The following is a 23,534-nucleotide window of genomic DNA, read 5'->3' on the forward strand; positions in this document are numbered from 1 at the left end:
GAACATTAAGGAGATGAGTTCTGATTTAGCAAACACTTTAAGGATATTTCACTGAACCAAAATGTTCTAGTGAAAGATGGACAGAAGCATTTCTGAAGAGCTCTTTGCTACATTCTGAACTTTGTTTTCTGGTATGGCTTAAGTGCATAAATCTATATGAGGAGGGCCGAATGTATTATCTTCATAGACATTTAGCAGATTTGGCATGTTCTCTGTCCTTGCATGCCCCTCAGAGGACATAAATTGTTGCTTCCCTGGAAAGAGAAAGCAATGGGAGAAGGTAACCAAGAGACGAAAGTCTGGATATCTAGGATCTGGATATCCTGATTCTATTTCAGAATTAAAAATCACCAATTAAAAATACCAGCCTGACACAAGGACAAAAATTCTGTGTGCCCAGAAAGTGTTTCAGTTTGTTAGTTCTTAATGGAAGTGAAACTAAAAACATTGATCAGCTGCATACACATTTGTGGTTGTACTTACTGCCCTTCCTCCTTTCAGCAAATTAAAATCTATTTCTGCAATTTTGTTACGCTGATTTTCACCATCTGTAGGTGTCTTTGCTTGCTCTGTCTTAACTGAGTCCAACTGCCCAGCTCACACTGTAGAAACTCTCGGGAGGGAGTCTACTCTGCTGCCTCAGTTCAGCTAACACCATTCTTTGCTCTACAGATCCAATGAATTTGCAGAGGCAGACCTGTCCCGAGCAAAGGGAAGAAGGAAAAGGTGCCTTGCAGCTCTGAATTCCTGAAGTTGCAATACTAACACTGCCCCCAGCTTTCTTGGGGCTCTGAGTAACCTCAGGATGATTCTCAGTGCTACTTTTAATTGAAACATCCTGGAATTAATTAATTCCTGATTCTGTTCAATGACCTGAAGCAGAAGGAGACAGCAGAAAAGAGGAGTAAATGAATTTTTTTTCTGATTAATCCTTTATATTTAACTTTCATTTGTAAGAGAAATTATAATAAACTGCAAGTGTTTCAACAACTTATTTTTATAAGTTAATTCATTATTTCTCTATATAACAGTAGGAGAAGTTATTTTTTTACTACAGTAAATTGCTATGTCCAGACTCAGAGTAAACAAACTGGGCAAAATTCTCAGAGCATGTTCCCATTCATTAAGAAGTACGCCACTTACATAGTCTGCAATGGAAGAAAAATCTTCAGAGGCAGTACCTTGAGAAACAAAGAAAGATCATGCAAATATGTTCATATTATTTATGATTTTTCTACTATGTGAAAGCTAATTTTGTCTGTATCTGAGACATCCAATTCTGAGAGGGAAAGCAAAACTTGTGGGTCATATGCATGAATAAAAGGTAATTGCTTTTCCCTAAATTAGTAATCCCAGTCTATCATACTGCATTCTACAAATGTGATTTTAAAACAAGAAAATCACAGGAGTTCACAAGCTCACACCAAGTAATTTTGTTTGCACATACCAAGTCTTACAAATTTTTCATCCTGCTGAAACTTAGCAATATTTTAGGCAAATGGAGATTTAGGGGCATTCTGATCTGATCATTTTTACAAATTAATAAGATTATTTTAGATTTGTATTACTGCAACAGATAATCAAATAGCTAATTTGTGGCTTTCATTCATGTCAGCAACCACACATTTTTATACTCTCCACTAGCTCTTCTTCCGTATAATCTTTCAGGAGAAGGGGATTGATGTTAATAGAATCTGGGAATTTGGAGATGAAGCAAGCACATTTATGAAGGTTGTAGCAATCACTGAAATGGTTTAAACTGCAGTAAGATAAATCATACACACAGTTCTCCTAATCCTGATTAATAACTTGCTGATGAAATTTAGAAAGTAATTGCTGCTGCCGAGGCCTTCCTTTGAACTCTGTGCTGGGCATTAGTCATAGAGCCAGAAAGCTACTAACCTCATCTGACAAGCTCCCCACACTGCTACAAAAATGGAAGAAGTTTTTAAAGCATTGGTTTAGCTCCAAGATCAGCTGCCAGAAAACAAGTTTGGGAAATACAGCTGTATGGGCCGTTTTCAACATCTTTTCTCCTTTTATAGCAGAAAATTTGCTTTTATTTACTTGCCACACCAAAGTCCCTATGTTATAAAACCAGGGCTCTGTATTACCTGGAAATTTCAGCTGGGCTTTATTACCTGGGTACACAAACAATTGATTTCCAATGCAGTTTGATGAAGAAGGCAGATTTTTAAAACTCCTTTCTCTTACACAGAGCTGTAAATTTCCTATCCCGATCACTATGTAGTACACTTACATAAATATTCCATGCTGAAAGCTAAAGATGTGCCAAATTTCAGTTCCCTAAATAGGTATGACTGGGCAAAAGCTGTAAAATTGATTCAAATGCCCAATACTGGCAGAAACATGTGAGGGTCACACAGCTTAGGACATTACTAAAAGATTCGCAATAAGGTAAATATTTATTGCTAAAAACAGATCACATTGCTAAAGTACTGGTCATCTACAAACCAGAACATGTCTTAAAAATAAACCAGCCTCTTGGCATATGAGGACACTTTTCAGACATCTGCATTGAAATGAAAGATGATAAGGAAATTGAGGCAGTGAGAAAAACAAACCTTAGACATCACAGCCATTACATAATTTGCCCCAAAAGTGTCACAGGATCACAGAACGGGTCAGGTTGGAAGGGACCACAACAGGGCATCTGGCTCAATCTCCCTGCTCAAGCAGGCTTGTCCCAGAGCACACGGCACAGGATTGAGTACAGACGGTTCTTGAATATCTCCAGTGAGGGAGACCTCACAACATCTTTAGGAAATCGCCTTCTGAATCATACTTTTTTACACAGCAATTACACACAGACTGAGGAATTCAAACCCCATGCTCAAGTTCTCTGGACGCCCATGGAATTGAATCTTGAGTGTCCAGATTTGCCTTTAGATGGAATTGGATAAAACTGGAGGTCAAGAGGCTTTCTGCACTGAAGTGCTGCAGGTACAACAAAGTTAATCTGATCAGAGCATACTGAGATGCCAATGTAATGCTGTAGGCTAGCTCTCCATGCTGGCCAGCAATATGTTCTTCAAGCACTCATTTACAAGAGTCAGGATTTATAAGGAATTTGAAGAATTGATGATAGAAGAACCAGACAATGTAAGAACACGGAGTGGTAAGGAATGTAGAGACTAGTCTACAAACAGGTCCTGCAAACTTCGAAGAGAGGCTATAGTACAGAAGTTTTACAGTACAGAATTGTTACAAGGCCTCACAGAAAGATACAAGCAAAGAGAAATGTCAATGGCAAGTGAAGAGAGGTCAGGGTAATTTTCTTGCCTATCTAGAACAGTCAAACCCTAGAGGCACTTCCGTGACCTCCATGAGTGTTTCTCTTCCCAAATTCAAACACTATCAGATACTCAGGAAAATGAAATTAGACCTACAGAGATCATATTGTCCTCATTATTACAGTTGGTCAAAACACATTTTCATTTCTACATGACTGATCTCCAGGGATAAAATCCACCAGTCATTCATTTTGCATTCTGTTTGATTGGTTCTCGGGACTGATAAGGCAGAAATGACTAGGGAAAACACAAAAACTCACATGCAAGTGAATTTCTTCTAATGATGATTTTATCTGACACTTGAGCAATTGTGATGTTCCAAAAAGGAAAGTCTGAAACAGTTTTCTTAGATGTACCATCAGATATACCAGTCCTTTGTACACCTAATCACATTAGGAAAAAACATGTGGCTTCCATATAGGCAAAATCCCTCCAAATGCTGCTGTAGTCTGTGAAGACTTGCAGAAGAACCAGTGAGGCTTTCTTGCATTATGTTCAAGTCAGGAGAGAATGCCAGGGACCTCCAGAAGCTGCCTGGGCAGCGGTAAGGTTGCTTGCCTCTGCTGAATATCCATTTCCCATATTTTTCATGCCTCAAGTGCTGAACACCACATTTACAAGATGAACCTCAAGATGTGAACAACAGAAAGTTCTCTGTTTCAGCATGAGACAGAGCTAATTTACTGATTGTTTTGGGTTTGACTTGAGGCATTCAGGTAAAATTAAGTTTGTGGTATTTTCTGATTATGTATTACTTACCAGTGCCAAAACTCTCCTCACCACAAAGGGAACAACGTCCAGAGTCCATGAGATTAGAAAAATACCTCCATCCTGCTGGTGTCTCATACACAGGAACCTTCATTACTTTTGCCACTCTGGAAAACATACAATAAAACATCACATGAATAAGATCATGCTCTTTTTTTTACATATGATCTGAGGTCAGTTGAGGAATATTCTACATCTCATTACATCTCCTGACAGCTGGAGTAGAAGTAGAAAAATAAAAACCAAAACCAAGAACAGATCAACACCACCATTCAAAACTGATCCTTGTCTCAGCATCTAACTTCAGCCAAAACCCAAGTATGTTTATACATTATGTGTATTATTTTGGAAAATGTAGGACCTCAGTTCAATAGGCTTTACCAATATCTTTCCCTTCTTACTAACCAAGAAACAGCTAATCTAAGGATGGACAGTTTTTCTGTACTAATATCTTAATGGAAGATAAAGTACCATGTTGAAGCATCCTCCTTTACAAAATACAGACAGTCAAATAACAAAATGCTTGAAAGATACTTTTACTTCTTGTAATGTCTTCAAAGACAAGAAAATACAGGAATGCTTCAGTTTGTTCTTTAAAAACCTTTCCTAGTCTCAACCTGAATCTCAACTTATTTCCCCTGTCTCCTATCATGTAATACAAGAAACTCTCTCACTATCTGTGTGATGTGCCAGTGTTTCAAGAACCAAAATTAACCACCTTGTAAGTTGGATATGCATTCTTTCCCCCAGCTTGTTAACTGGTAAATATTCCTGAATGAAAAAACCCTTGTATGGACTAAAAAACAAGAAAGAAAGAAAACCCTACCAACAACTCCAAAGAACTCTTAAGTCTCAAGATGGGGATTTACACAAAATGAGTATTACCAGTCTTCTTTCTAGTTATATTTTCTGGTTTTCATTGTGTGCCTAGGGTTTTCAGAACCAACTATTTTATAACATGGAAAGTAAGAACTGAGATACAGTGAAGCAATCTGACCAACTACCAACGACCTTACGATTGCTTCAACTATCACACCTAACAATACTTCTTGAAGCAAGAGAGTTTACTTAATTTTAACTCCAGTCAAACCAAAGCAAAGCCAATTAATCAAAGATGGATTCAACACAACACAATCTGTCTAAAAGTGTCAAGGTGAAAGCAATCACCCTTCTGGTCAAAAAACCACCTTTTTTCTGATGGCTCATCTCTCTGTCTCATATTAAGTGCATAAAGTAGATGGGATAAACTGTCAAAATATACCAGCACTGACCCCTTCAAAACCTGGTACATAAATATATCTAAATGAGAGAATCACAGAATCGTCAAGGTTGTAAGAGACCATCAAGGTCATCTAGTCCAAACATCAACCTAGCTTCACCATAATCACACCAGGTGCCACATCCAGACACCTCCTGAATACTTCAGAGAGTTACTCCGCCATTTCCATGGCCAATTTATTACAATGTCTAGCCACTCCTTCAATGAAAAATCCTTCTAATTTTGAATCTGAACCTCCCCTTGCAGAACTTAAGACCACTTCCTCTTGCCCTTTCACTTGATACACGGCAGAAGAGATTGACCTCCACCTGATTACAACCTCCTTGCAGGCAATTACAGAGTGATAAGACCTCCCCTTTTCTCCACGTTAAAAACCTCAGCTCCCTCAGCTGTTCCTCACAGGACTTGTGCTCCAGACTCACCAGATTCACTGCCCTTCTCTGGACACACTCCAGCACCTCAATATCATTATCCAAGCACAGGGGGACAATCCTTGCCCTGCTCCTGCTGCCACATCATTGCTGGCACAGGCCAGGATGCCATTGGCCTTCTTGGCCACCTGGGCACTGCTGGCTCATGCTCAGCTGCTGTCACCAGCACCCCCAGGGCCTTTTCCTGGGGCAGCTTTGCAGCCACTCGGCCTCAGCCTGTGGCACTGCCTGGGCTTGCTGTGACCCAAGGGCAGGACCCAGCACTGGGCCTTGTTGAACCTCACACCACTGGGCTCAGCCATGATCCAGCCTGCCCAGATCCCTCTGCAGAGCCTTCCTGCCCTCCTGCAGGTCAGCACTCTGGACTATGACAGTGCTTGTGAAATGACTGAGCTGAATTATACCCTCTCATCCAAATGATTGACAAAGATGTTAAACAGGACCAGCATCAGTACCAAGCCCTGGGGAACACTACTGGTGACCAGCCACCAACCAGATTTGGTTCCATTCATCACCAAAAGTGATGGCACTACAGTTCAGCCCTTAAGTATTCTCTTTGAAATTTTTTACGCTGTTAGCCTGCACTGCAATGTAGTCTCCAAATCAACCTTTCTTTTATGTAAGAATATCCATTCTAGGTGCTCATATTACATCTAAAATCAGTGATTTTTAAATGAGATGGAGTAAGACTTGCTGATATTTATTTGAAAAGAGACAAAAATGTACATGAAAAAAAGGGTATTACGAAAACTTTTAATCCTGAACTCAGATTTCATACCTCTAGTTTAGAGGTAGGGGCGAGTATGTACCTTCTTGTGTTTATACAGCACTACACATATTATTAACCCTTAGAAATATTGTTCCATAAAGGGAGGTTTCACAGGGCAAAGCTGAACAGGTATCTGTCTGGCTCTTCAGAAAGTCAAGAACAAGAAAGAATTTAATCTCTGTGACAATAACTTCAGGCTGAAAACAGGACTGTACTGCCAAAAAAAGAGAAAACATTAAACCAGAAGGCAATACCTAACATGCTGGCAGAGCAAAACCAATTCTCTTAAGGTAGCCTAACAATACAGCTGAAATATGTTTGCTTGCAGAAATGTTCCCATATCCTGGTACAGTTTTTGGAGAAAGAAATCCTTTCCCATTTACTTTTCTACATTCCTCTAGCTGGGGAACAAATAGCCTAGGATGGGCTTATGCTGACCAGCACTAAAAGCTTCAAGAGGCTGTAGCTGTTTTCAAAGAGTTCTAGGTACAAGATGTTGTTTCTGTTGGCATGTGGGCTCACTTTGCACAGAGTTCATAGTACGATTAGTTTGTAGTAGGAATATGACAGATTGTTCCATGCACCTTCTTTTTTCTTGTTGTTTCTGGCTCTTAATAATTCAACTAAGTAAGTAAATAGAAGTACAGTGAAAATCAAGCATACTCCTTCCTTACTGATATTTTTCTGAAATAAAGACTCATCACTGGAAGTCTCAACAAATGTAGAATGTGCCTTTATGCAGCCTATAGACATTCAAGGTGAAAAATCACCCCAGAAAACATGAGGGGTGGGTTCCCACAGAAAGTTGGAAAAATTCTCAAAGCTGCAGACTCTGAGAAATAATATGCTGCATTAGATCAAACACATAATCACACAAAATACAGGAAAACACCCTCAGAGGAAGGAAACTAATATGTGATGGTGAAATTACTAGATCTTTAAAGTCAGGGAAAACAGAGATTAGATGTGGGAAAGGGGAGGGATTTTTAATGCTCCTACATCTACATCTTTCTAAACTAAAAATATGACTGGGTATTCAGGAGAGAAAAAGAAAAAAAAATCCTCATTTTTCCAATATTTTTTTCACTCTGTATTTACCAATCTGCTTTTTAATATAGACAAAATTCCTAAATCAGAGCTTTCAATCATTGATACAACAAGAAGCCAGGTATATTCTTAAAGAAGTTTCAGTTGAGACTGATAGAATCCCTGTGGATCAAATTTGAAAATAATTTTCTGTGTTCTGCTGAACTGAACATTTGCAGCACTATTTAATGGAGCATATGGCTTCCTGACAGGCTTGATAGATGCTAGGCAAATAAATGCTTAGGATAAGGGTTTCAGGAACTTGCAATTCTGCAAGAACTGCTGATAAGTCACGGTAAGGATTTTTATCTTCAACAAATCATAGGTCCATTAATTACATTTTGCAATGTTTTTAGAAATGCACCCTCACAGGACAGTTCAACCAAGACTACATATGTACAGCTTTTTAAGTTTCTCTTCTTTCTGTATATTTACACTAGATCCCCAAATTTGGGGAGTTAGAAATGTAAAGTCAAGTTAATGTAAAGAGTTTTGTCTGTATGAGCTCTCTTGATAAGAGGATACTCCTTCTCTCAGGAAGTGAGTCTTGGAACTGCTACTACAAGTGGTATTTATCTTGAAGAAGTCCAGATAACACAGTAAATTTTATATATCGTTAGGTATGTATAATGCATCATCAACAAGATACTGATACAGCAGTGCACCTGTAAGGGTGATACCTCAAGCTCTGAGCTTTCATGCTGTAGGTACTGGCTGTTAAAAGGCCTGATTTAATGGATAGAATATACCTCCAGAGCAATTCAAAATAAAAACTGGGGAAAAATATGCCATATAAATAGGTTCATTTCCCTAGCCTATTTGAAGTAAAGACATTCTATTTATGTCTAACCACACAGTCGATATACCTGTGTTTATATGTTCCATGAGTATAAACTATGTTGAAAGAAGACAACAAACCATGGACATTCTGGTTCTTGTCATCTTGTACATTTAATGGGACTGACTTCAAACACTACACTTGCTTGCCATCCTTTAGTGTAAGTGCTGACTACATCAGTGAGATTATACAGTAAAGTTTCTTCTGTCCGTGTTCGGCAGTAATTACCCCTTGCTAGACTAGGAAACAGAGTATTTACATTTAGAACCAAAGTGTAAGGTAACCTTAGTTATAACCTTAGAATAACCTTAATTAGTCTGCCCATTTCAGAACTAACAGCATTTATGTTCCCAAAATGCTGAAAGACTAATTAAGGAGAAAAAGTTAAATCAAAGAAGAGTGGACTGTACTTTTTGCAATTACACAATATTTATAATTATACTTTATGAATTTACAAAAAGTAGGAGCAGATGCTTTTAAATGAGGAGATAACAAAATGAGTGAAAATGTGAATATAAATTATTGTACAGTTCCATTGTTAAATTTACCCTCTTACTGTTTCACAGTTACACTGTAATTTTTTATTTTGAAGAGCTAGTCCCACGCTACCTATACTGACTGCCCGCTTTATTTTCAAAGATAAGAAGAATGTATACAATGCAATGCTGACAATCAGTTTGACTTATTTCATCTCTAGAAAACAGAATTATTAGAGAGTTTAGAGCCAACACAGAAATGTGAAGCCAATTCTTGAACTACACAATAAGGCATGACCACTCACTAAATCATGAGCTGGCCAGCTCATAATAAAGGTAATAATGAACATAATTATAGTCTTCTAATAATGATTAGAATTTTTAAAAAATTCCTGACAAGAAAAAAAAAAATAACAGCTAGTTCTAACATTAACCCCTGAAAGACCTAACAGATTAATGCAGAAAACTTTACCAGGCAACTGGACTGCTTATTCTACAGCTTTACATCTGAATATCCCAGGTCTTCTTCCTTACACTTCATAGCCATCTACATCCACCTAACTAGGAAAACAGAAGGTACAGGACTCTTGATAGCCCAGATTATTTTCCTTGGAATTCCAAAAATATTAGCCTGCTAAACTATGTAAAAAAGATTTTCATTTTTCAAACACACTTTTTTTTATTTAAAAGTGTTAAAAATCCTTGTGATAACTTTCTTTCCACTGTCAGTAGACACAACTGACTATTTTTCACAGATAGACTCATAAAACCAAGTGGTCCTTGATGGCATCTCCCAGACATCGTGGATTTGCACTAGCAAAACACCTGTGACACCAGAAGAACAACCCTGACTCACATTAACAAGAGTCAGAGGGAAGTTTTCTCTAACCTAATCCCTACAATGCCACGAAAACATCCTGATGAATATAAATCATTCAAATACAACAGCCTGCAGCAAGCTGACTTTCTTGTGCCAGTGAAACTCTTATAACTTCCAAGAATAGATCAGTCAATCAGACAGAATCATCCTGCCAAAGTTGTGATGCCTGTTCACCACAAAGATAAAGGTCACAACACTGGGGGAAGGGCTTTCTTTGACAGGTCTCATGAACTTGTAAAGATGTAAGAGACTGGCTAGAGATTTCTATTGTAGGTGAAATGCTGTCTAGGGTAAACTGCAGCACCACTTTCATTCTGGAGTCTGAACTTGGAGGAAGAAATAGGTATTAATGAAAGAAACACTAGAGAAGCAGCTATACATGTTCTTGTTTCTCATCTTCCACACCTGTAGGTATCAGCTGACATGTGAAAGATGCTAATAGGCACCTGGATGAACAGGCTTCAAAACACTGACTGGTGTTCCATGGATACGCTGATTTTCAATCCTGCTCCTCTCTGTGGTGCCAGCACTGAGGTAGATAATTCAGAGACGATCCTTCAGCACGTCTTCCTCTGCAGAAGGCTAAGCACTGACAGGCACTAACAATCAGGAATTGAAGGAATTTGTGGGACAGATGTGGGCCACTGAAGGATAGTGCATTGTAGCAGCAGTCCAAAAGAGAACAAACCTCTGTAATGGTTTCTTTCAGAGTTACTATGGCTATAAAAAGAAAAGGTTTCTCACTATGTCTTCTAAATCTCTACTTAGCCACTGAAGTAGTCTTTGTTATCTAATCTCCAGCTGATAAAAGCCTAATTTGATTTTAGGTGTGAAGCATATTTTATTTCAAAGACAAGACTATTATTTGACTGAAACTGAACTGAAACAGACACTGTTTTTCTTTCCACTTCTGTAGTTTTGCTTCATGCAAAGAATTAAACATATCTTAATAAGGGACCTGCATCTGATTTATCAAGAAGAAAATTTCTCTAGCTGAAAATAAGTCTTCACACACAGTCTAACCTTAACCAACAAACCTTTGTATTTGATATTTTACTGCCTGAGTTGCTTGGATTTTTTTTCCAACACTCTGGACATTTCTGACATCAACACAAGTAATTTCTGTTTGCCTACATCAATTTTGCTATCCTTTTAATAAAGATACTGGGTTGGCTGTTTTCTAACCATATACCACAGAATTTGTCTTAAGTGTACTTGCAACCAAACCCAAAACTTAATGGTTTCATTCTTTTAGACCACTGGGTCCCATCCCATTCTCACTGCATGGTGTTTCCACTTGCTCTCTTTTTGGTCTCTTCTTTCCACTGTTGGAGAGCTCTTTGCTATTTCATTTTTCAACTTCTGAAGTCTAATTAATCTCACCTTTAGTCAGTTCTCTCTTTGTTCTTACTATTTCTCAGGATGCAAGAGTCATGAACCAAATGGTTGTAACTTTTGTTTCAGTCCTATCTCTAAGTCTTCACTTTTTACTTATGCAACTGCAACAGACCGTGAGAAATTCACAGTAGTAGCCATGACAGCAGGCGCACTGGCACCAACTATAACACGAAATAGATGTTCCGCTTCTGGATGTTTTCACTCCGTCTGCGCCACCTTCCCTTAAAAGGCTTCAACTGCATATTGTGCAAGGAGCAGAACTAAAACAGTCACCTCCCTTATATGGTCAAGTATTACAGTGTTACTCCTTCCCAGTCTTTGAATATATTAAGCAAAAAGCAGTGGAATGCTAAGTCCTCACACACAACACAGATAACCAGGACATCACTAAGATAAGATGCAAGCTGTCACGTCTGGCAGAGAGGCTGTCGGGACACTGTGGCAGAGAAAAAAATAGACAAGTTCCCTTACTTTTTGCTTTCTACTATGCTACATTTCACAGACAACAATCCTATAATATAAATCAATACAGAAAAAGCATGTTGGGACACTTTAACTATGAAGCATCTAAATAAGTTAGGAATTTTTTTTGTTGTTTTCCTTCCTCCCAACCCCTGCAATGTTTTAAGTAAAGTACTTAATACAGGTGGAATAAAGGTATGCTGAACCAAGCTCTAGTGTTCAGGGATACCTTCTGTCTTGAAAACTGGCAACTTCAGGTGGATTTTTTTTGGCTGACAATAGTCCTAAGTAATGGATTGCTGATAATTGCAGAAATCATCAATATATCTAATCAGTACTAGGTGAATTACCTTTCTATCGATGGAGCCTCCTGGCATTTATGTAACGTAAGTTGTGCCAATAAACTGTTTCAGTATTTTCTCCTGCCTCTCAGTTTCACATTGGCCTTTCTTTGTTTTTGAAATCTTTCAACAGCAAAAGCTAAAAACTGCTCTAGCAGAAAGGCAAAGTCATAGAATCACAAAGTCACAGAATCATAGGATGAGTTGGATTGCAAGTGACCTTGAAGATCATCTAGTTCCATGGTAAGGGTGGAACTAGATGTGACAGGTAAGGATGCTACCCACTACATCACATTGCTCATAGCCCCATCCAACCCAGCCTTGGGCACTTCCAGGGATGGGCTGTCCACAACTTCTCTAGGCAACCTGTTTCACTGCCTCCCTACCCTCACAGTGAAGAATGTTTCCTAATTTCTAATGTAAATCTCTCATATTCAATTTGAAAACACCCCCCCTTGTCCTATCACTATGTGTGCAGGTGGAAAGCTGTTTTCCATCTTGTCATAAGCCCTCTTTAGGTACAGAAAGGCTCCCCCAAGGTCTCCCCAGATCCTTCTCTTCTACAGGCTGAACAATCCCAAGTCTCTCAGCCTGTCCTCACAGGAGAGGTGCTTCTGACTTCTGATCACCCTCATGTCGGATCTCAAAATCTCAGCCCTGAGATGCTGAGCCTCCGAGACCCTGGGGGGGGCTCGAGACTCCTGGAATGCTGCCAGAAGTGTCTGGTAGCTGGACTTTAACCCTACACAGGAGACGACAAGGATGAGGGCTTCACTGGGTGAATGGTGAAGGGATTAGTTAATTAGAGAGTGAGACATAGGGTTTAGGATTTATGTACAGGGGGGTTTAGAGGAGTAAGATGGAGGAATTGGGGTGTGTCCTGTCCTCCTCCTTCTTCCTCCTCTCCTCCATCTTCTTTGGCCACGGTGGCACCTTTCTATTGGTTATTACTAAGAGTACACCGAGTTATAAGAATAGATGGTATTGGGGAAAAATGATAAATATTGTATACGTAGCAAAGGGTATAAAGATAGGTGCCTGCCCCGGAGGGAGACGGAGTGTGCCCATGGCTGACTGCTGTGCGGATCTCTGTTGAGCTGAAAGAACATCTTTTAGATAAACAATTAATAAACATAAAACCAGAAAGAAGAACTGAAGCCTCTTCTCGTCTTTCGATACCCGGGCTGTCCCAAGGTCACCCAGAGCCTTTTCAGGCCCCTCAAACAGCTGAGATAAACCCAGACTTGGCGTCCCTGGACGGACCACGAACCACTACAACCTTTCGGGGGAAGATTAACCGGACATTTAGCTTCCACTGGGTGAGCTCTGACCACCACAACCTTTCGGAGGGGGGCACCACCACCTTCAAAGCCCTGAAGAAAAAGAGAGAAGAAGAAAAAAAAAAAGCCAACACAGACTGCAAAAAAACCAGCAGTCACTGAGAATTCCACCTCTCAGTTTCTGCCGAAGAGAATTCGTAGCAGAACAGCCCGGACTGGAACCAGAAGGCGCCCTGGGTCCACCTCTCGTGATCTGCTGGACAGATCGAGACGTCCAGACTGCTCTGGCGACAGATTTGGTAAGAAAGCCTGAAAATAAGAACATGGGAGGCACACCTTCCCAGGAACAACGGGAAATTTTGTCCACCTTATAAGGTGTGACACAAACATACAAAAATTAATTAGCTCTGGCCTTAAAAGGCCAGGAAGGAACACCCCGAGACGCACCAGACGTCCGGGGGGGGGCCCTCAAAAGAGGGGGGAGCAATGCAAGACTCCGGAAAAAATTAGCTCTGGCCTTAAAAGGCCGAGAGGAAAACCCCCGAGACGCACCAGACGTCCGGGGGGGGGGCCCTCAAAAGAGGGGGGAGCAATGCAAGACTCCGGAAAAAATTAGCTCTGGCCTTAAAAGGCCAGGAAGGTAGACCCCCGAGACGCACCAGACGTCCGGGGGGGGGACTCTCTGAAAGAGAGAGGGGAGCAAGGCTCCAGGAAAAGATTAGCTCTGGCCTTAAGAAGCCAGGGGGAAATGCTCTTGGAGAAAAAAGAGCAAGAAATATTATTAAAACACCCGGTCCCAAAACCCAGAAACCCTGGGAAACTCCCAAAAAGCGTCCAGAAAGCCCAGAGAGCATGGAGGATTCAGGACCGAGGGGGGAGAGCAGGGGGGGGAAGAAAAAGGGATCAGGGGAGGCGCTTTTTCGCGGCAGCCAGGCAGCGGCGGAGCAGGCGGGGAGCGCGGCTGAAGAAAAAACAAAAGACGCGTGTTCAGATACGGCTTTGCTAAGCTCAGGGCCGGGGGGTGCAGCGGCCCCGGGGGCCGGCAAGGTAGCAGAAACGCGCGCGGCAGGCAAAACTCGCAAGAACCCGGGGCAGAAGTCACATGCCAGCGCAGCCGGGGCGTCCGACATGGGCAGCGGCATGGGGAAAATTGCGCAATCCCAGAAAGGCGGTCAGGGAGACGCAGGGGCGCACGGTTGTGACGCAAAAAACCCGAGACGCAGATCGGAGCGAGTCGCGGCGGGCGCGGGTGCCGGCGGGACGGCCGCACACGCTGACGAAAGGCCACACACACACAGCGTCGGAGGAGGAGGAGACAGTCAGGGGCAGACCGAGGGGGGAAAATTCAGAGGCGGAAGAAAAAGGGGAGAGAAAAAAAAATTACCTCGGGAGAGACACAGAGCAGCTCGGAAAGCACGCATGCGCCGAGCGCGGGCGGGGGCGGGCCAGACCCCCGGTGACGTCTCAGGCGAGGAGGGGCCCTCTCCAGACTTGGTGCCTTTGGTAAAAACCCTCGGGGTCCTAAGCCTCTCCCCTCCCGGGGAGGCTTGTGTGTTTTCTAACCCTATTGTCAGTTGAATCAAAAACTAGGTAACCCCTGAGTGCACGACATGCCAGATCGGTTCAGCAGAGCTACAACATCATTTCGTAACAAGTCTGCAACTATCCAGCGATTTTCCTCAACAAGATATAAGAAGAAACGAATACTCAGACAAAAGTCGGGACTCAGACTGCAAAGGACAACTCAGAAGAGAAACAAGAGAAATGAAAGACTCTGGGGGGTTTTTTTTTCTCTTTGGGGTCTTGAATATTTCTGTATAAGAACGAAAGACTGGGAGGTTTTCTCCTTAAAGTCTTGAATTGCAATAGGCAATAGAGTAAATTTACCTATTACAGGGAAAACTGACAAAGGATCATATATTGATCAGCTGGTAGATTTCTTTGACATTTCTCCCATTTGGAGAAGAATTTTAAGGGCAGATTTCTTTGACATTTCTCCTATTTGGAGAAGAATTTTAAGGGTAGGATTTTATGTTTTAATAGTTTAGGATTTTATATTGTAATAGCTTTCCTAGTCCTCATCCATGTCGTCCCAGATGCCATGAATTGGATTGTAAAAGAGGTTTTCTTGGGGCAAACAGAAGGGGGAGATGTCGGATCTCAAAATCTCAGCCCTGAGATGCTGAGCCTCCGAGACCCTGGGGGGGCTCGGGACTCCTGGAATGCTGCCAGAAGTGTCTGGTAGCTGGACTTTAACCCTACACAGGAGACGACAAGGATGAGGGCTTCACTGGGTGAATGGTGAAGGGATTAGTTAATTAGAGAGTGAGACATAGGGTTTAGGATTTATGTACAGGGGGGTTTAGAGGAGTAAGATGGAGGAATTGGGGTGTGTCCTGTCCTCCTCCTTCTTCCTCCTCTCCTCCATCTTCTTTGGCCACGGTGGCACCTTTCTATTGGTTATTACTAAGAGTACACCGAGTTATAAGAATAGATGGTATTGGGGAAAAATGATAAATATTGTATACGTAGCAAAGGGTATAAAGATAGGTGCCTGCCCCGGAGGGAGACGGAGTGTGCCCATGGCTGACTGCTGTGCGGATCTCTGTTGAGCTGAAAGAACATCTTTTAGATAAACAATTAATAAACATAAAACCAGAAAGAAGAACTGAAGCCTCTTCTCGTCTTTCGATACCCGGGCTGTCCCAAGGTCACCCAGAGCCTTTTCAGGCCCCTCAAACAGCCGAGATAAACCTGACACCCTCATGGTCCTCTTTTGGATACTTTTTACGGACACTGTACTTTTGCCTAGTCTCACTAATCTGTGATGGAGTGAACCGTCACTGATGCAGAACTCACTGGTGAACAGAATGGTAAATGCAACTTTAAAAAATACATGAAGCAGATAGCACACAAGCTGGGATTTATCACCCTACAATTGCAGGGCTGCAAATAGGTTATTGTTGCAGTGACCAAGGTATGAAATTACTGCCAGGGTCAAAACTATCACATGAATTCAAGTTACACACATGTTGTAGTGAGACTGTTACCATCCCAAATTTGGAAGCACTATGAGCCATTAAAGAATCTGCTTTCTGGAAGTTAAATCACTTTTAGGAAGTTACACTGGTGGAGTCCTCATATGCAGGCCTAGGTTTTAAGGCCTTAAGTACCACTTTGGCTTGTCAGTCCCTCTCTGAAATGTGGATAATAATGAAGAGTTCTAACAAGGAGACTCCGTAAGAGAAAACAGTTCTCTGAAGAGCTGAATGTTTAATTCCATTTAACTGACATTTGTACATATAGAAACTGAAAGCTATCCCTTGTTTGGAGGAAATTCAGCCTTAAAAAATCCTACCATGGATTTTATAGGAAGCCACTCACTTCAGACATGAAACCAGCCAATAAGTCTGAGGCATCTGCTTCTGCTCAGTAAGACTATAATGGTATGGATACTCCTGTCAGCATGAAAGCAGGGTAGGTCAAACTACAAAACAAACAATTCCTTGCAGTCTCCAGAAAACAAAAAAAAACATCACAATCTAAACCTATTCTGTCAGCTTCTAATAAAAATCACAGCAGAGATTTTAGCATGGAGCAGATCTTCCAAAAGGAATCAGAAATGGATGCAACTGCTAGACAATAGCCTTTGGTACAATAATAACAAAATTTCATTGAATAAATTACCAACTCAGGTGGAGTTTCCTATGAGTACAGTTGCTAAGGAGCACTGTCTAGTTCACCTCTATTAAATACATTGTTAGGTCAAGAGAAAACCCAACATTCCTGCTTTTTTTACAGAAAAGTTTATTTAATCATAATGCAAAATGCTTAATTTCAAAGGAAATATTTGTGCTCTCATTACAAACAATTAAATCAGTGAATTAACTTTTAACTGCTAGAAATTACTCTTAGTTACCTTTCACTAGGAATAAGTCCATTTTAAAATTCTTTTTCCTAACTATTAATAGCCTTTTGAACTTATCACACTATGAACACTGATCTCTTCTTTCCCTTCCACTGAGTGACAAAATTCAGAACGAATCCACTGTGTTTAGAACTAACCCCGACTGTCAACCTGAATGCCTGTATCTGGACTGAGTATCTGTATCTGAGTTTGCAAAGAGCAAGCGTTTATTTTAAGTACGGTATTTATAATAGTGTTCTTTTCTGCTGTGTGAGCAGGAAAACACAGACATGGCAAGATAAGAATAAACAAGAAAGGAGACTAGAAAAAAGTGTGCTGCATTTCTCAGGGGCAGGTCTACAAAAGGTTCATAGCCAAACTTTTTGTGGGGGGCCTATTGATTTAAGCCCAGCTGCATACTCACCCACTTTAGGCACCTTTGAAGGTGAATAAAAAATGCCACAGTGACCAACAGTGCATGGTGCAGGTACCTGTAAGCTCAGGGTGAAGGAATGATCTGTTAAGCAGGAAGCAGTCTGGCCCATCAGTGTGGCACTGTGTCCCTGCTGGCTAATCCCCTTTACAGGCCAGGTTTGGTGCTCTGCAGGCACAAACAGGCAGTGGGACTCTACAGAATATCGTCTGCACTGCCCTGCATAGATACCATGTGACATACGGGCTTGCCCGGGCTTCCATAAAAAACACCTCACTGCATGAAGAATGTGTAATTCAGGGTCTGATCTGTTACCTTCCTTAACCGCAGAAGTGTTCAGAATGTTCACAAGCTTTACATGATTTCACACTACAGTACTGTCTGTGGACATGCAACCCCATCTTCTGAGTTGTATTCTTCAGCACTCTTCCCTTTCCATATCCTATGTCCTTCTGGCCCAGCTACAGCATGCCACCCACACTGAGATTTATGAAGAGATGCAATCTAGGAGGTTTGTGCTGGGGGATGCTGACTCAGGCACTGCACAGCTTCAATTTCTCCTTTACAGAACAACAAGTGTTTTATACAAGGGTTCAGTGCCAGAAAGAAATGAGTAAATAATAAATGGATGAAAATTAAAAACAAATAAGTAATAAAAACCCCAGTACTTTCATACAGACCTTCTTTTTTCCTATATTCTCCATCCATTTATTTTTTTAAATAAACTTCTACAAAAGGATTTCTTATTTCCCTTCAAATCTTTAGGGGTTCTTGTGAGTCCAAAAGTAAATGTGCTTAATTACTTGCTTAACTGGTACCAAGAAGAAAATGTCAACTATTTTGCTTTACTGAGTGTTTAATACTCGGTAAAGCAAAATAGTTGACATTTTGCTCTTTTATTATAAAGCAACACTAGCTATGTAGACTGTAAGAGCTGTTTCCAAGAAATCTGTTAACAAATTCAGTACCTTACAGACAGAAATACCACTCCCTGGGAACAGGGGAAAAAATTATGCCAAGGTGAACAGGCCTGTGTATAAATAAAAATAAGTTGGAAGGTTTATTGTTTAAAAAGGAGGGAAGAAGCAATTTCAAAGTACAAAATTCAAGTGTTCATCCTCTTGTTTCTGATTTCTCATTATAATTTTTAATCTACAGGGAAAAACAGGATGCTATCAGCACACTGTGTAAAGAAGCCAAATGATTCTGTAGTTTAACTACACCTAGCTGAGAGGTTTATCTGTGCTGACATTACAGATTGCAAAGGTTCCTCCTCCTAGCCCCTGCAGATTCCCTCCCTTGCCTTTAAGCAGAAGTACCAATAGGAAAATTCTATTTTCTAGAGGAAAAACTCTAACATTCCACTTAAACCCCATCAAACCAATTAGCTTGACCGAGTATCAGTCACCACTATTAGGTTAATTGTAGCTGAGAAGGACTTCAAAGCCTGCAGGAGGAAGGCCAATTTGTCAGATCCACACAAGGAAAGGAAACCTCCTAGAATAAACAGCTACTGAATGTTAAGAAATTAATTTCCTTCACTGAGACTCTGCCCATATAGATTCCACTAACTTGGGGTCACCTTCCAGCACTCCCGATTCACAGGGTAACATATAAAAGATTTAAAGATAAGTAACTAAATAAGGAACACGTAGAACAGCTCTGGAGCATGAGCAACAGGCACAGGAGAAACACAGTGGACTCCTTGCCCATTTTGCCTCAGGTACGGAAATACTCGTAGCTAATGCTTGGCTAAAGCACTGCCAAGACTCAGCCATTCATTAGTAACAAATTTTAATGTTCTGAATGATTCATTTGAAGAATTTCTAGAAAAGTTACTGCCAGGCTTTCCACAACTCTTTCCAGTGAAACAAAGAATTGACTGATCTGATTAAAAAAAAAAAAAAGAAATCTATACAAAATATGACATGTGGGTCGTGATATATCCTACGTTTAATGGTGGCTGTAAAGATAAAAATGGAAGGGTCTGATGGGTTAATTCAAGCTGGAGTTCAGTATCATTACAGTAAATTCAGTAGGACAGTCTACATAATTTCAGTGAGCTACAAGAACCTTAATTAACTCTCTAATTTTGCTGGCTGAGTGATACCCACCACAAAGACAATTTCTGCAATGCAGCAAAGTCAGATTGACACTGGACAAGGAGCATACAGCTCACAGACTGGTAATGATGTCAGTAAAATTCTCTAATTGGCAAAAGCAAGAATGAATCAATCATCTTAAGCATTTCTAAATGATGGAGCAGAAAAACAAACTTTTTTTGTGCAGAGATTTGATCAAATATAGCCAACAGAGCTTTAGCTGTACCTGACAGGGAGTTGATTCATTTGAACAAGAGAAAGTACTCTTAGAAATCTATACACAGCAGTGTTCCTGAGACCACATATTTTGATTTGATTTTGACCACATAATTTGATTTTAGACAACAATTTCTTGTATTTCTGAAGAGCAATTTCCTCAATATTCTATTATCTAGGAGAGGTGTAGAATTAGGTCTTGATTCTGGAAACTTCAAGACCTCCCAGCTGGTGTGGACCACTGCCCAAGGGCTGACAACCAGTGCTGACTGCCCCACAAAGGAGCTATCCTTACAGTCCCATCAAGTTCCATCCTCTCTAAGAAATCAATTTACACTTAGGAGGAAAGATACTGAGAAAAAATACAACACTGGATGATTGCAGAGTTAAAACAGCCCAGTAGACTACTCCAGCACTGAGTGATCAGCCAGTCAGGAGCATATAATAAAGAACTTAATTCTACAATTTGCAATTAGAGCTCTGACTAAGCTAATTTTCTAATACAACTCAGCAGTAACTTTATGGAGACACTTGCTCTATCTATATTATTCCTCTCTGGAATCACAGAAAGATTCTGCAAGCCAGTCAAACCATCTATAACTACACATACTACACCTCAGATCCATTGTACAAAATGAAATAAACAAAAATATCAATCTTTTAAGTAAATTTACAGACTATGGCTTAGTTCACTCTGTAATATTCTGGCAACCTCATGATGTTGCACTAGTGGTATAAATGCTACTTGGACAGTGAAACTATAGTAATTTCCATCAAAAGCAAAGCCATACGTCTCATAAACTCAGACAAATTACACAATAGATAAAAGCAATGAAAACAAAAATTCTCACTGGTTTTCCAGTCAAACCACATTTTTAGAATAAAAAAACTATTTATGCATTACAGTTGCAAACAATATATATGGGCAACATATCTTCTCTTTAACATAAGTTACACACCCCTCCATGTATAATACACAAGTTTGTGAAAATGCCATAATTGCCTTTGAAATGGACCTTTCCACAAACTCAAAACTTACAAGTCTGATAATTTCCAACAAAATGTATTGGAGCAACTAATGTTGTTTCCGACTGTTTCTCTTGGTTACAAATGTACTGGAAAGCTTTGCACAAGTCTGCGTAACTCTTGCTTATTAGGGGGTTGTTTTCCTCAGTGTGTGGGATGTTAACAGGTGTATTCATCATGATGTTCCACACCAAATGCTGTCTCATGTTCTTTAGTCATCAGTTTGAGATTCAGATCCAAAATGCATAACTTCTTACCCTCTTTTGCAAATGTTTCAAGAGTCAACTCCCAAAAGAAGTATAGCCTTCAGGACAGTGTGCCTGTGATGCCATGCCTTATGAAAACCTCATTGTCCTTTTCACACAAGCTCTAATAGAATGATTAGAAACAGCTGTTGACATATACACTATTCAGCTATGGCTGGGCTAGAAGTAAGAATAAAGCAAGAGACAAAAGCTGCTTTGCCACAGACAACTAGCAAATACACACACTTCTGTGAGCATAATGAGAGAGAGATGTGCTTTGGCAGCAACATACCCCAACAGAATTTTGTCTTTCACGTAATAAAACCAGCTGGCACAGTGCTCAGAGTCCTTGTGAGGTGAAATTAGAATCATAAACTGTCTCAAGTTGGAAAGGATCCATAAGGATCACCAAGTCCAACTCCCTGCCCCTCACACGATGACCTAACAATTAACCATATGACTGAGGTCATTGTACAGATGCTCCGTGAACTCTGACAAACTTGGTGCTGCAACCACTTCCCTGAAAAGCCTGTTCCAGTGACAAATTGCACACATATGTACTACATATCCACAGAGAATGAGGTTTGATTGCAGAGCTCACAGTAGTAATGAAGAAAAGTCCAACCAGCTGGAAAGCATGCAGCCGTGCTCTCCAGATGTACTGCAGTAATCCCTAGGGTTATTCATGCCCTTCCTGGCTGAGATACAAGAACCACTTTTCGTTATTATTTCAGCACTCATGTGCCTATAGAGTAAGTTAACTCCTCATCAGCAGGACAAAGAGAATGCACAGTGATCAGATATGATGACTTCTAGCATTCTGTGAACTTTTACACAACAAATAAAGTTCCGAGTTTATTTTAGCCTTCAAATTCTGCCATGGCTAAGCAGCAGGAAGATTATGCCTTGTTCTAGAAAAGACACTGTCCACTTATTTTATGGCAACAACTGACTCAATATTAGACAGCCTGTCTCTGCCCCATTCGCAATAGCATGGCCTGTGATGAGCTAAATGCTGCGAGCATAGGCGGGGTTTATTTGAATATAAATACAAAAAACCAGCTGTCATTGCTAGGCTGTAGTATGCTGTGTTAACAGCCTGACTTGTTAATGGTTTCCTGAGTAAGACAGGAAATCTTCTTAATGCATGGAAATAACAGAAACAAACAAAAAGGCTGATTAAAGCAAGCTGGTCCCTGGAAAATGAAACATACCTAAGAATATAAGAAACATCCAAGCATAAAATGACACAATTGAATTTTAGTGGTGGACCTCATCTCATTAAGGAAAAGCTTCGTGTTTAGCGCAACAATGAAGTATCAACCAGGTAATGAACACAACCTACAGAAAAAACAAGAAAAATCCCAAAGCATGAACAAGTTCAAAACAACACTTAAAGCCTTCCCACCTCTCCACCCTTAAACAGGTACCTTTTCTGTTCTAGACCCAAGTCCTGCACAGTCACTGCTGCATACAGAACCCATGGGTTTTTCAGCAATACAAAGGTCTAAGAAGGCAAGGAGAAATGCTTTGTAAGTTTTCTAATTCTATGAGAACTTTCAGGAAGATTTTATTATACCAGAGAAGAAAAATGGCATGATGAATTGTAAGGTGTAATAAAGAGGTATTCTCCTTTATATTCTTCTGCAAATACTTAGTGAGGTGAACCTCAATAATGTCATAACTAATAACTGGCCAAACCCAGGGTCTCTTTCAGGATATGCAATAATCTTATGAACTAAGCACAGGCAAAATACCCTCCACTAACTCAGGAGTACACATCTTACATTCATTAGCCTTTCCTGGCTTTGAGGTCAGCTGGTTCACTGCACCTATGCTCATTGATGAAGATGAAAACCAGACATGAATATATCCACTACGTGTGTTACGGAACTCTGTATTGCTGCCATTCAAATTGGGTTACCAGTACCCTGAATTATCTGAACAACAGAGAAAGAATGGCTTTAGGTACATATCAGAAGTTACTGATTGCCTCCCTAGCGGCTTCTTCACCTCCTGAGTACTATAATACTACTTCCACCCTCTCATTCTGAGACAGCAGGATAGCTCGGAAAACGATCAGGACAGAAACAATGCAATTTCTCTAGACTGACAATTCCTTGATTGTGAAGAAAATTAAAAAAAAATAATATAAGACAACATAATTTTTTTCTATAAATTACCTTGCTGCTACATAGTAACTACAAGAGTGCAAAGGTGCAGGAAGGCTCAACAATCTTGGTGGTGTAAGGACTTTCCTGCAAAGGTCTCTTTATAAGGACA

At 40.4% G+C, this 23,534-nt stretch overlaps 1 protein-coding gene across 1 annotated transcript in view; it reads right to left on the reverse strand.

Annotated features, from left to right (window-relative positions):
• PGM5 (phosphoglucomutase 5) overlaps nucleotides 1-23,534 on the reverse strand; it is a 68,445-nt gene that overhangs the window by 19,640 nt on the left and 25,271 nt on the right. The window contains exon 7 of the mRNA XM_064736570.1: nucleotides 4,074-4,189. Coding sequence (XP_064592640.1) covers nucleotides 4,074-4,189 — 116 coding nt within the window. The remainder of the gene's footprint in view (nucleotides 1-4,073; nucleotides 4,190-23,534) is intronic.

The sequence above is a fragment of the Zonotrichia leucophrys genome, chromosome Z (assembly GCF_028769735.1).
Source record: "Zonotrichia leucophrys gambelii isolate GWCS_2022_RI chromosome Z, RI_Zleu_2.0, whole genome shotgun sequence".
Lineage (NCBI taxonomy): Eukaryota > Metazoa > Chordata > Aves > Passeriformes > Passerellidae > Zonotrichia > Zonotrichia leucophrys.